This window comes from Dermochelys coriacea, chromosome 4 (genome assembly GCF_009764565.3).
Source record: "Dermochelys coriacea isolate rDerCor1 chromosome 4, rDerCor1.pri.v4, whole genome shotgun sequence".
Classification (NCBI taxonomy): domain Eukaryota; kingdom Metazoa; phylum Chordata; order Testudines; family Dermochelyidae; genus Dermochelys; species Dermochelys coriacea.
Window position 1 is genome coordinate 6035784 of NC_050071.1, and position 14874 is coordinate 6050657.

At 41.2% G+C, this 14874-nt stretch overlaps 1 protein-coding gene across 1 annotated transcript in view; it reads left to right on the plus strand.

Moving 5' to 3' along the window:
- ADGRL3 (adhesion G protein-coupled receptor L3) overlaps positions 1-14874 on the plus strand; it is a 682597-nt gene that overhangs the window by 378571 nt on the left and 289152 nt on the right. Inside the window, 2 exon segments of the mRNA XM_038399396.2 lie at positions 4727-4741; positions 6824-7624. Of these exon segments, the coding sequence (XP_038255324.1) occupies positions 4727-4741; positions 6824-7624 (816 nt within the window).

Consider the following 14874-nt stretch of genomic DNA (forward strand, 5'->3'; position numbering starts at 1 on the left):
GGTCATCTACTGTGGCTGGCATTTTACAACCACTTATAACATGTAGTTCAGCAAGATAAGGGTAATGAATTCTTCACAGTGCTCAGCTGGTCATGAGTAAATTCTCTCCTCCAGTCTGTTTCCCCCTATCTATAGCATTGCATAATTGTTTCGGCACATTATGAAAGGATTTTGCCATCCTCTGAAGCATAAATTCCTATCCACTACACTGCCAGCAGTACAGTAGGAAAGATGAATCAGTAACAATTCCTATGGGGCTAGAAGCTTTGAGACACATCACCTATGCCTTTAAAAAAAAACACTCTCATTTTTCAAGAAAATTAATTATGGCCAGCGACAGCCAGGTGTAGTGTTGGCAGGTGCTGTGCAAGTTTCTCTGTAACTGCTGGGTCCACTTGGTTTTAATCCTGACTGGTTGCATTACTGCTTTTGCAATGCTAGTGTCAACCCGCTCTCCTGCAGAATCAGCCATGTAGCTAAGTCCACTGAGGCCTTGAGAGCGACTAGCTAGAGTCATTTCACTCTTCACCTTAATCTGTTTTAAGCTAGAGATGAGTCTGAACCAAGTCCAGAGACCGCTGAACTTTGGAGAAATTTGCAGCAGGATCTGACCCCCTATGGGTAGTTCACACTTCTTTCCACATCAGGAGCTATAGATTGAAACCCCATATATAGAAAAATAGATATAGATAAGATTCAAACCTGTTCCTAAATTTTTTCTCTTTGAACTTGAAGAGCTGGTAGGATCAATCTCACAGAGAAGCCACAGCCTGGAAATGCATGTTGTGAATTCTTGGCAGGCAAAACCAAAACACATGTACCTTCCTCTGTGGTATTGCCCCTTGTCCTTGGAAGTGTCGCTCTCAGTTCTCTGAACCTCGCCGTACTACCAGTAAATGTTCACTTCTCCCAGAAACAAGTGACATCCCCCAGTGATATTCTATGGGTTTTGTTGTGCCTTCCACCTCAAGTGGATGAGGCACCAAGAGCCCAGCAGAACAGAATTTGGGTAGCGCGTAAACCATTTCTAGCCTATGACCCTAGATAGATGTACTCTTATTTTTCTTTTCAGTGAAGCACCATGTACATTGCTGTATAAAATAAGATTTTTAACAGTAACAGTAGAATCATAGAATATCAGGGTTAGAAGGGACCTCAGGAGGACATTTAGTCCAACCCCCTGCTCAAAGCAGGACCAATCCCCAACTAAATCATCCAGTAATATTTAGGTTGTAAGTCTACTTCTCATCATGAATGCAGATGTCCAAGGTTAAGACTGGTGCATCTTTACCTATGAATACAGAAATCACATTATCTACAACAGAATCATTAACATGTCATAATTTGCTAACTCTTCTCATACTGTTACCATAGGTATCTCTGAATTCTAAGTACAGGAAGGAACTGTTAATTTCAGATGTCTCTGAGGCTTTCAGTGGTGCTCTGTAAAATGTTGAATTTTTAATGGTGAGCCATTTGGTGTGTCTTCTGTTAACTGGACTACGGCCTATTCCCTGAACAATTAGCTATAGCTCTCATTCAGAGCAAATTCATGCAGTGTTCCTCTTGCCTCTCCTGTTATTAGTTTTAAGATGTGTTGTCTGTTTTGTTGCTGTTTTGTTAGACGGATCACAACTTTTTTCTTAAATTTTGATACTGCAGCAGCTGACTTTGTGTCTCTCTGATTTTCTCTGGGTGGGCCATAGAAGGTGTTGGTTCTTTATCAGGGCTGTTTGTTGTCTTCAGTGTGCTTTCCTTCCCACGAAGGAGTGATTTTCAACAGATGCAAGCATGCTAGCAGCATTATATAAGCTGCAGCATTATATAAGCTACACCATTGAAGCCTGCATTGCTATGCACCAGTGACTTGGTTCAGATTGACTGCACAACTAGTGACCTAATACAGTGCAACCTCATGACACAAGCAGGAGGGCAGACAGGAAATAGATCAGTGCCTCATCTACTGTAGGAACATCAAGTTTACCTGGTGACAACAGCCGTTTGAGAGCTGAATGTTAAAATCCCTGCCTGTATTGTGGTCTTAAGGGGAGGAAAGGGGCCTGCTATCTCCTGATTCTGTGCGAGGGTGACTGTGACCAGAGTCCCGTGGGAGCCAACTGAGGTCACTCAATTAGGGTGAACTGCAAAGAATGGGGCAGGCATTCCCCGAAGCTGGTGGACATTTCAATATGTAGATTTACCAAGCCAGCATAAAACAGCTTTTCTATTACCTCACTGATTGCCCAGAACATAGTTCCCTTAAAGTAACCCAGACACCCAAGTCAAGTATGATGAGGATTACTGAAAATCTTATTCATCATATAAAAAAGTTCTACCAATCCCAAAGGATTGGACACATTACCTCCCAGGTTAATGAATATTCCATACCTTACCCAAGTACATGCTTACAGACAATTCTTATTAACTAAACTACAATTTATTTAAAAAGAAAAGAGAGAGAGAGTATGGTTAAAAGATCAGTATACATACAGACATGAGTACAGTCTTGAAATTCAGATTCATAGCAGAGATGGTGAGCTTTGTAGTTGCAAAGAGTTCTTTTAGAATTTAGTCCATAGGTTATATAGTCCAATGTCCAATATCATATTCAGGGTGTTCCAGCTTAGGACTGGGATCTCAATCTTGTGACTCAAACTTCCCCGATGAAGCTTTAGTAGATCTGAGACGAAAAGGATTGGGACCCAAGGGTCTTCTATACAGTTTTCTAGCAGCCACTTGACCGTAGAGTCTTGGGTGAATAATAGGCTTTTGATGCAACCTTCTGTTTCCTAAACCTCACGGGTAATTAACTACGTGGATTAACGTAAGATAATTTATCCATTAAGCAATTTATCACAAACTTTAAAGAGACATATAGACAATGACATCATTGCACCCAAGATTCATCTAAATGTTAATATCCCCTTTTGATCTCTGAATCAATAGCTATAGTGACAGACAGGAACTGTCTGTTTACATGGCCAGCATCTATAAGTAAAGACATACAATTAGCATCACCTCTAATTCTCTAACAATACAGGTTGGCATTTCAGAGTTCTAGCCTATTTAGCATCCAATGGCCCTAATTACCATTCACATACTTTCTAACATGTCTTTAAAGGTTGGCTTTGGGTTAGTTAGCCTGCAAGCTGTTTAACCCTTTCTGGCCATGTGTTATACTTTGTATAAGATTCGCTGCAATTATATAACAGTGGTAACAATAATGATTGTCATGGTTATATTTTAATTAGACAACATCACATTTAGGAATGGTGCATATAAAATGGAGTAGTGCAGTGCAGTGGAAGGAAAAAGTTTAGGATATCCATCTCTTCTGAGATTCTACACAAGACTTCTGGGTGAAAAGTCGATATCTGCTCTGCAAGCATGGATGACGGGTGAACAAGCTGTTGGGGGCAGCTAGCCCCTGGCCCCTCCCCCTCTGCCCAAGGCCCCTCCCTGCCAGAGCCCAGATACCCCACTCCCAGGCCCCCACCGGAGCGCTGGGTGAGTGGTGTGTTCCCAGCACCCCCAATACCGGGCAGGCAGCGTGGCATGGCTATAGCCCTAGCGCCCCCAGCTCCAGGCCTTGTCAGCACTGGCACCAGGCTTCCTTCCCCAGCCACTGTGCCCCGGAAGAGCGGGAAGGGAACTGGAAGTAGGCAAGAAAGTCCTGGGGGCAGAGCATAGGCGGGGCCATGTCAGGCTGTTTGGGGAGGCACAGCCTCCCCCAGCCTATGATACCCACCGCCTACGTCTTCAAGGGCCTGATCCAAAGAAGATTGAGTTGATGGGAGTCTTTCCATTGACTTCAATGGATTTTGGCTCAGGCCGTAAATGCTTCTTGGGATAGGCTGTAAGGTTATGGCACCAAAGCCTTTCAGCAGTGTACACATGCTGAATAGGGTAGTTCCGCACTGAGGGGAACAGGTCTGCTAAAAAGGATGAAACTCATTGAAAGCACTATAGTGCCTGATAAACAGAATAGATCTATGTTACAGGATATAGGCTTTTTGGTAGCACATTAATATTAGTAACATGTTAATATTTTAACAGCCATGAATATTTACATTTGTATTTTAAAATAGCGGTGTATTTAAATCCTTCCCGTTGTTTTGTTGTTAATGAGGGAGGCCATCTTGATGATGATGATGATTTTATAAGTGCTGATGACGTGCTTGGTTCTGTACAAGACCTAGACCCAAATCCTGTGAACACTTAGGGATCTGTATGACTTTACTCACCTGAGCAGTCCACTCATGGCCAGTGGAAATACTCCCCTAGATAAAGTTGTGCAGGTTCATTTGATTTTTCAGGATTTGGGCCATGGATATCAAGACAGTTCCTATCCTGAATAGTTTATTCTATCTAGAAATCTGTTTCAACTCTATTTCAATTAATAAAAATCTTATTTTATGCTCTGAGCATGATCCAAAGGCAATGGAAAGATCTCTGATTGAGTTCAATGGACTTTGGATCAGGCCCTGATTGCTTTTAAGATTGTAGTACAGCTAAGTCATGTGCCTGTATTTTATCTAGTGTATATCAGAGGAAAAGATGTTTTACATATATATACATATAACATTCAAAAAATATAGCAATAACTGAAGTAAATTAATAATACTTCCTTTCATTTGGAAGAGGTATAGAAAAGTACCTGGCCAATACAGTACCATTAATCTATTCTCTTTTCTCCTTTCTCTCTTTACTTCTCTCTCTACAATAGAAGTGGAACAAAAAGGTAATTAAATACCTTTCAAATTATATATATATTACTTATTTATAGGCTAAGTCATTTAACAGTTTAACGTTTAGTTGAAATACTTTTGTCATTAATGCTCACTTTTTTTTTGTTAAAGTTTATTTAGTTTCTCTGCTGCTCAACTTCACAAGATAATATATATTTTTTGCTGAAAAGATTTACTGGTATAGTTTTCTTTCTCAATCTTCTACTCTAAAAGCATGATTATTTTTTTTAAAAGACCCTGTAGACACAGTGCCCCCGTACATTAGCAACTGTAAAACAGTGTCACAGCTTCATTCATCCATGGAGGTCTATCAGTTTCTACTAGTGAGGATGTGGCCCAAAATTTTGTGTATTGTTTGAATTTGTGGTTTTTCCCATATTCTCTCTTTTTTCAGGGGGCTTAATCAACTTCTGCACTGTTGAAAATAATTGGTTGACTTCTAAGCAAGAAGTGATAATTCAACTGCCCTGTATACCAGCCCCATGCTAATAGAAATGTCTAATGGGACACTTGTGCCTGGCCAGTTGTTATGTTTCAGGTCATCTTCATACCACAATAACACACACAAGAACATTGACTCAATTGTAATATGTGATGAGCCCCCTCCAACTCACATTGAAGTCAATGGCAAAACTCCCATTGACCTGACTGAGAGTTCGGTCCACCTCTTGATATTGTGTCTAGAACTCATGTAGCTTTAAGTCATTCTTCCATGTCAGTCTGCATCAGCACAAGGGTCCACCCCTGGATCAGTTGCAGGATTAGGACCTTGGTGTGCACTTGAAATTTACTTTGTCTCCATCAATTTGTTTTTTATATTCTAATATCCCGTAGCACTCCCAGTGTGCCAATACACATACATTTGCAGTATATTCTTCCCTTAATACAGATGCATAAATCCAGTGAATGAGAGTTAATCGGGGCATCAAAGGGAGAATATAAACTAGATTGCACTGTAGTTCGCTGTCACATACTGCAATCATTTCACTGCTTGCCAGGTTGTGCTCTGGCCCACGCTGTGTGTACTGCACTGTAGCATGGTTCTCCCTCAGCTTATCAGTCAAAGATAAGATTTAAGTGTTACTTTAATTCTTACATCGGCAAGGCACATGTGCGGTGCCTTCTCCTAACCTCTGTCCATGCAACATATCACCCTAAAACCAAACCGAACCAGCTGATCCCTGTCCCATTTCCATTCTGAAGTCTGAGCAGCAAAGCACAGCTAGCCAAACCGTTCCTGTATGCTCCTCTCATGTAACCGTAGAAGGTATATGTTTTAAATTTGAATACTACTGTGTTTAACAGGACATTTTAACTGATTAAAATCTAGATCTTGGGTTCCTCTCCAGTGAACTTTATTCTTTTCCTTCCTTTCTTCCTCTCTTCCTGTCTTTTCTTTCTTCTCTCAGTATTCATCCATTGTTCATTTTTAATCGTGTGGACTGCATGTTCTGTGTGTTCTGTAGCAGCTTCAAAAATCTTATTCTTAGTTATGTCCCATACTAGGGTATTTTTGTCTTCCTGTTTGCTTTCAGTGTTCCTTTGAGTTGCTGAGGAATTTGCCTCTGCTTTGCCATGGTACCTTTTAAATATTTAATTCCACCTGGGCTGTAAGGATGGGCACTTTTTTTTAATTTCCATTTCTAGGGCAATCTTCAGCAGACTGTTCAAACTAAATATGTGGAACAATTCCTCAGAAATTTACCCCTTCACCTAGCAGGTATAGATATAGTGTAGAATATAATCTGAAAATACAAACCCGTAAACCCTTTGGGAATACATATTCAGTTCAGAGTTTAGAAAGGCGAATAATCCAAGTAAGTACACCAGTAAAAATAGATTCCAAAAGCAATAAGAAAATGAACGGATGTTGATTGAAAAGGCAGCAAAAATCAATATGGTCCTGTTCTAGACCACACACTGCCCGTGGTGAAGGTAATCTGCAAATAGACTACATTTGTTGTGGGCTGATCATACTCTGCTGCAGAGCTATAAACTATTAGAAGTTAATAACAAACCATCAGAGCTCTTTTTAACTTTCTTTTTTTGTGTTTAACTCTTTTCCCCTCCAACAGTTTTTCTTTGTCCTGGCCTACTAAAAGGTGTATACCAGAGTGAACATTTATTTGAGTCAGACCATCAATCTGGGGCTTGGTGCAAGGACCCTCTACAGGCTTCTGACAAGATTTATTACATGCCCTGGACCCCGTACAGAACGGACACCCTGACGGAGTATTCTTCCAAGGATGATTTCATAGCTGGGAGACCAACGACTACCTATAAACTCCCTCACCGGGTAGATGGCACTGGATTTGTAGTGTACGATGGGGCTTTGTTCTTCAACAAGGAGCGAACCAGGAATATAGTCAAGTTTGACTTGAGGACAAGAATAAAAAGTGGGGAGGCTATCATAGCAAATGCTAATTACCATGACACCTCTCCTTACAGGTGGGGAGGCAAGTCCGACATAGACCTGGCGGTTGATGAGAATGGGCTATGGGTAATCTATGCAACTGAACAAAACAATGGCAAAATTGTCATTAGCCAGTTAAACCCTTACACCTTAAGGATCGAAGGGACGTGGGATACAGCCTATGACAAAAGGTCAGCTTCCAACGCTTTCATGATCTGTGGGATTTTATATGTGGTTAAGTCTGTGTATGAAGATGATGACAATGAAGCCACAGGAAATAAGATAGACTATATTTACAATACTGACCAAAGCAAGGATAGTCTGGTGGATGTTCCCTTTCCAAACTCTTACCAGTACATCGCTGCTGTGGATTATAACCCCAGGGACAACCTCCTTTATGTATGGAACAACTATCATGTGGTGAAATATTCTTTGGATTTTGGACCACTGGACAGCAGATCAGGTAAGATTCTGTGCTAAGTTTCGCTTTTGGCTTCCATTATCTGTAACCTGAAGCTGGTTTGTTTTTTCTGTAAAGTTAAAGTATATTTCTCTGTGATTGCATGTGTGTGTGCATGACTTAAGGCCTAATTCTCCTCACCCTTAATGCTTAGCTGCTTCAAAGAGACACTTTACTGTTTACAGAACATTTTCTTTATAGCTTACTTTGAAAATAAATGGAAATGGAAATAAATTGTCAGTGATAAGCCTGAGCCAATCTCCAAATGTCCAAGTTCCTGTTCAGATCATCAGAATCACCAGTGGAGATGCCTGTTCCATTGTATTTATTCTGTTTATTCTATCATAACATTACTTTTGTGAAACATAGCTCAGATGTTGCTCTTATTGTAAATACCATGGGGCAGACCCTCAGCTGGTTTAAATCAGCATGGCTGCAATGAAGTCAATGAAATGTTAAAGAATGTCATGAGCTGAGAATCTGCCCCCAGAGATGTGCAAACATAACAAACAAACAAACAAACAAATAGGTGTTTGAGTCTTTGCTTTCCTTGAGAGAAGCAATTCTTTTTACCTTCTCTCAAAACAATCTAGAGGAATAAGTCTTTTAATTGCATCAATTTGTTTTCCCCCCAATTAATACTTTTTTTGTGGACTTTAATTAAAAGGTGCATCTCCAAATGTAGCTTGTATACACACTGGAGAGCATTGCCATAAAAATGTTTTGTACATGTGATTGCTGAAATGAAACAATAGGCCTTTACTCCTTCCAGGGAATCAGTGGCAAAAGATCATGGGAATTTGTCAGCTTGCCCTCTGTAGTAGTTTAAAGAAGTAGACAAAGGGGCACGTTGAAATCTTAGATCTGTAACAAAGTCAAATTAAATTCAATTGAGCTGGAGACAGCCGGTTCAGTGCTTTTTACAGAGTGAAACCGAATATTGATTTTTCTCAAAAACTGCTAATTAATTGCTGCGTTTTAAGGAGTTACCTCCCTTTGTTATTTTATTGGGAGTTGGATTCAATTACTGTAAAGGAATCTTTTGAAGAAAGGTCTGCTTAGGGTCCACAAAACCTATGAAACTAATTGTTAACGCATATCTCCAGGAGGTGATATCGGATAGAAGGAAATGGTCTCTCCCTCCTGCTCTTCAGTCTCTAAAGGGGCCATTCGCTTCATGGATGCCTGTCGGTGGATTGGTCCCTTCTTACAAAGATCTTCTGCTAGTCTGTTTCCTTGCCTGTTGGGTGGAAGTAACATTGAAAACAACTCTGCACTTCCATCAGTATTCTCCATAACAAATGCTTCAAGAATGTCAACAAAAATAATAGTGTGCATGTTCTGATGTACTGCTTGCAACATCATGCTCCAGAACTGAGCTGAGGACAAAATTGTGAGTGGTGCACATGAAGTGAAGACCCTTTCCTGTACCTTTTATGATCCTAACATTAACCCGAGCTATTGATTCTGATCACCACCATCTGGTGACCCAGCTGGCATAAATAATCTGAAAAAAACCACCCTTGTCTCCTACTGTACTACTGGAGTAAAACAAGGATGGTGTTTGCACAGTTACACCCACTGAGGGGGTACTGCTTATTCTCTACAGCAGCAATGCTGCCCCTGCCTCCTCACCGGGGAGTAGTCCTTCAGAGCTCTAATTGTCCCTACTCATTACGGGGGTCCTTTGCTCTGCTCTGTACCCCTGTAAGAGACAGGTACCGTCTGGCCTGCTGACATATGAGGCTGACGGTGTGAGTAAATGCTACTCAGCGTGACTAAGACTTGCAGAATTGATCCCTGAAACCCTAGCCCTTCCCATAACAAAATGCTGGCATTAGAAATAATTAATGTTGCTTGTCAGGATTCAAGGCCATGCGTCAAGTTCCACTCTGTTACCACAGTGGGAATCCAGAGTAATCTCACTGGCTTCAGCAGAGTTATTCTGGATTTACACCAGTGTCACTGGGAACAGAATGATTTGACCAAAGCAAGCTGTCCATGAACATATGTTCACCCTCTAGAGAAGAATTTTCTGTTGGATTTTAGGTGTAATTCATGCTGGGACATACATATGCAGGGTTCAGGGTCTAGTCTAATGCAATCCTTTTTGACACAGATGGACTTCTGCCACTAGTGAAAGTGGGGGGAGGGAACGTAGTTTCTCCTGTATACCGTTGCAGTAAGGAGTGTAGGGCTTTTGGGTGTTGTATTATTGCAGGGAGTTAGTTACATGTCCTGCACAGTGTCAATTTTGAACAGCTACAGTCAAACCAATGAACTTTTTAATCCATTTCTCAAGACCTGTACAGTTTCTGTTTTCTGGGCAGGTAAAACAATATAACATATATTCTGCTTACCTCGTCTTCGGCAGAGCTGAAAACTGGTTGGTTTAGGCTATGCCTTCACTGCAGTTAACTTGAGATATCTACACTTCAGTTAGCCTAGCTTGAGTCACAGCAGCCAGGCTGCAAAATAACTCTCTTTGAGCTGCACTGAATGATGGGAGCAGTTGCTGATTTGTGCTTATTCAAGCTGTCGCTAGATCCCTGCTGGGCCAGCGGGCTTGAATTTAAAGTGCTATCACACTCCAGCTAAAGAGTCTTGCCTGTGTGTGGGAGTTGGGTTAGGGGCAGCACTTGAGTTAACTCTTCAATGAAGACAAGCCCTTAAATTCACCCTGGATACAATGGTGGTGACATTGGTTGGCAGGGGAAACCTTTTGAGGAAGTGTCATTTGTTGTGGGTGCACTCTTAATTGTGAGGGCATTAGCTCTCTGGGTGTTAAAATGCTTTGCTTTCTCAAGCTCTTACTAGACTCATCCGCTGCTCCTAGCACTTCAAGAAACAGAGGTGGATGGAAATGCCCACAGTTGGTTAGAGATTGCTTCCTTTACTCATGGCAGTAGTCCATACCTTTGTCAGTCAACAGCCAAGCTTCTGTGAGGTGTTCTAGCCAGGCTAACTCCGAAGGCCCTTAAGCAGCTTGAATTATTATTGAATCGGGCTGCCTTGCCTTTTAGGTAGGATAGAGGCCACCAAGAGCATGTTAAAACTATGCTGCCTAATCCAAACTGGTTGCAGATCCTTTCTCTGATGTTGATTACTATCTGCAAACTCTAAATGGTCTAGCATCAAATTACCTTAGAGACTACTCATAAGTCCAGATGTGACACCTGAAACCTGCCCTCCTTAGAGTGAAACCTCCCGGAGCAAGATTGGCTGGTATGTAGAATTATCTCCTGCTGGAAATCTATCAGAGTCTAAGCATATCTATTTTTAGAACATGATGCAAGATTCACATTTTCATTCAGCCTTTTTTGAGTAACTGTGAGTGTTGGAATTTCCTTGGCAGTCAGTTTCCTAGCTGGAAACCCTCCACTCTGATTCTGGTCTGTTCAGGACAGCTGATTAGCTTGCTTTAGTGGGCTTAGAAATATATGCTTCCTGTTTTGGAGGAAATGTTTTATTCTCTTGATCTAAGTTATGTCCAGGAGCCCATCTACTACAGTGCTGTGTACCTGACAAACATGTGAAATTAAGAAATAGTTATGCCCATCTGGCAAGATGTAGCATTCATATAATGCCTACATGTGTGTTGGAGACTTCTATATATTGTATATTAGCAATGTGTTTTACCAGGCATGCAATGAAATGTGGTACTAAACTATTGTACCTACCTTTGACGTTTAAAAAATGCACATAATACATGTTAAACTTTTATACCCCTAGGTTTGTGTTTAATATTGGAATATGCTCTCTTGACATGTGATGGCAACCATTTAATTCAGTAAATTATTCCGCTTCTTCTTTGTCTTCTTTTTTTTAAGCAGTTTTACAATGTAGATAAGGTGAACCCTCTGTCCTTAAAATATGCTAATTAAGTGCATTTGCGTCTCAGTTAAAAGATGTGGCAGTGTAGTGATGAATAAGAACTTTAAACACATATGACACCTCGTTAAAATGTAATTTTCACATCATACATCTGAGCCCTTTACTTCGACAGCTGAGTAATGTGAATGGTGGGCAGAGAATCCTGAACATTTTCAAAGCAGTCACGTGCTAATAGGTAGCTGAAAGCGGCTTCCTGCATTGTTCAGCTTGAAACATCCTTGCCAGGGAAATACATCAAGAGAGCTGTAGAATTTTAAATCACGCTTGTGGTACAGGATATGAATTGCTATGGTTTCAAGATCCCAGTGTGATAAGACACATTTCCTGTCTCTGAAATTTAATCCAGGCTGCATTTCAAAATCCATACTGAACCTTGGTGCTCTACATCTCCTTATGCTGGATGAGAGCAATATTTCAGTGGCTGCTAGTTGTTAATTGCAGATGATTCTGTATTTTTATTTTCCAGTTGCTTTCCTCTGAGCATCTCTAGCTCTCCTCTCCAGCTCTTCTTCACCGCTCGCAGCAGTGGCTGCTGGCTTACATACATTATTGCTGGAGTCGTAAAAGGAAGCCCAGCCATTGCTTGTAGTAGCAGTCACATGGATGTTTATGATGAACTAAATTGTTTGCTTATAGTCTTTAATACCTTCCTTTTTGTGACTGTGTCCCAGTAATCGAAGATGGTTACCCTTTAAATAAATCGTGTTCGTTTCTCCTGTGTAGCAGGTCAAGAATTCAGTTCAACTGATTCACTGTGTTTGGAATGACACTGGCACCTCAGTGGTAATTTGTTGGTCTAGCTACTTATTTAAAAGGATCAAGCTAAGGAGATAACGCCCAAAGACTAGTTAATAAATTTGTTGGATGTTATGGCATATCTGTCTTTTTCTCCTCTTCTTTAACTCATTAAAAATGGTGCTTGTTAAAAATGATAAGGTAGTACTATGGACAGGTCTTCTTCAATTCGATCACGGTGGATGTAGTCTACTCCCAATAATTGATGAGGAGGTGTCAATTCCAAGAGAGGCAAAGCTGCTTTTGTAGTGAGCCAGCCACTCCCAGTCCCTATTCAAGAACAAATTAATGGTGTTAAATTTGCAAATGAATTTTAATTCTGAAGTTTCTCTTTGAAGTTTTTTTGTTCAAGTATAGCTACTTTCAAATCTGTTATAGAATATCCAGGAAGATCTTATAATGGTCATCCTGCCATTCAGCAACCGAAACTGGAGTGGGAACTTTCTTCTGTTCTGCCTTCTCATGAGAACTTTCACATTCCTGAAGGGTGAGATCCCCAATATTCCAAATGCTCCTTTTGTGGAGCTGCTCAGACATTTTACTAGAGCTTGGCTCATGCAAAGTGAGCATCTTCTCAGCCTGTCCAGTAAAAACAGATATGTGGCTTCTTGCTCCCCCAAAATAAAAACATCTTTCAATAAATGGGGCTGTGGAATGGGAAATAACTTTGCCAAGGGGAGATTGTTACACTAATAAAATAATGCCAATAGGATCTTACAAGAGGGATAAGGCAAAATGTCGCGTTTATTGTAAATACAAAAGAAAATTAGCAAATGCAATCACTATCACTATTCATTCATATAAACATTCACACAGGTTCTGCAAAGTTGTTATAGTTAACAACCTAAAGGTTGCTCGTGCCAAGTCACTGGCCAGGTGGCCTGGACACAAGGGTGGAGCCAAGTCGTTGTCAGATGCGCAGCCGATGCTCCTGGAGGATGGTCGCAGAACCAGACTCAAAGAACCCAGTCCTTTGGTTCTATCTTTATAGGTCTTTGGCCCAATACAAGTCTATGGAGGTTGCTTCATCATGCTGATGTTGCATTCGAGATGATCATTAATTACTTCAATCAGCAGATGGTACATTCATGACGGCTGCGTGTTATCTTCAGTTCTTCTGTCCTTCTTTGATGCGCTTGGGTGGATTCCGGTTTGCCCTCCAGGGGTCATCCGGTTATCTCCACTCTGCATTCTCTTCGGCCCATTGATACTAGAGTTATAATTCTTAGGTTTAGGCTGGCACCATCAACTAACCGATCAATTACCTGTTTCAAACACTCACTCCCATACACTCATCATTCTTCGATTTCAAATGCAATTTCATGACTTTCAGGGTGTAACAAATTTAATCCAATTCCCTTTCCCTCTCTCATTATACAAAAATCTGCATAGACATGATAAAGCACCCAAAGGGTGAGAGTATCAGCGTGTTTCTTCAAAGAGCAGCATTGTTTTCTCAAAGTTGTTATCATTTCTTGGTACAGACTCTGTCTTGTAACGGCCATTCTTAGCACTTTCTAACACAAACTTTAACTCAGTCCCCATAACAGCCTGAGATAATTAGTGCTTTGGCCTTGCAATTCTTACAGAGGTAAGCTCAAAACAGGAATACCGTTTGTGCAGGGACAGAATGAGAAAAAAAGAAAAAATCCTTATAATATATATATCTATATCATAGAATATCAGGGTTGGAAGGAACCTCAGGAGGTCATCTAGTCCAACCCCCTGCTCAAAGCAGGACCAATCCCCAACTAAATCATCCCAGCCAGGGCTTTGTCAAGCCTGACCTTAAAACCTTCTAAGGAAGGAGATTCCACCACCTCCCTAGGTAACGCATTCCAGTGTTTCATCAACCTCCTAGTGAAAAAGTTTTTCCTAATATCCAACCTAAACCTCCCCCACTGCAACTTGAGACCATTACTCCTTGTTTTGTCATCTGCTACCACTGAGAACAGTCTAGATCCATCCTCTATGGAACCCCCTTTCAGGTAGCTGAAAGCAGCTATCAAATCCCCCCTCGTTCTTCTCTTCCACAGACTAAACAATCCCAGTTCCCTTAGCCTCTCCTCGTAAGTCATGTGTTCCAGTCGCCAAATCATTTTTGTTTCCCTCTGCTGGACGTTTTCCAATTTTTTCACATTCTTCTTGTAGTGTGGGACCCAAAACTGGACACAGTGCTCCAGATGAGGCCTCACCAATGTCGAATAGAGGGGAACGATCACGTCCCTCCATCTGCTGCAATGCCCCTACTTATACATCCCAAAATGCCATTGGCCTTCTTGGCAACAAGGGCAAACTGTTGACTCATATCCAGCTTCTTGTCCACTGTAACCCCTAGGTCCTTTTCTGCAGAACTGCTGCCGAGCCATTCGGTCCCTAGTCGGTAGCGGTCCATGGGATTCTTCCGTCCTGAGTGCAGGACTCTGCACTTGTTCTTGTTGAGCCTCCTCAGATTTCTTTTGCCCCAATCCTCTAATTTGTCTAGGTCCCTCTGTATCCTATCCCTACCCACCAGCGTATCTACCTCTCATCCCAGTTTAGTGTCATCTGCAAACTTGCTGAGG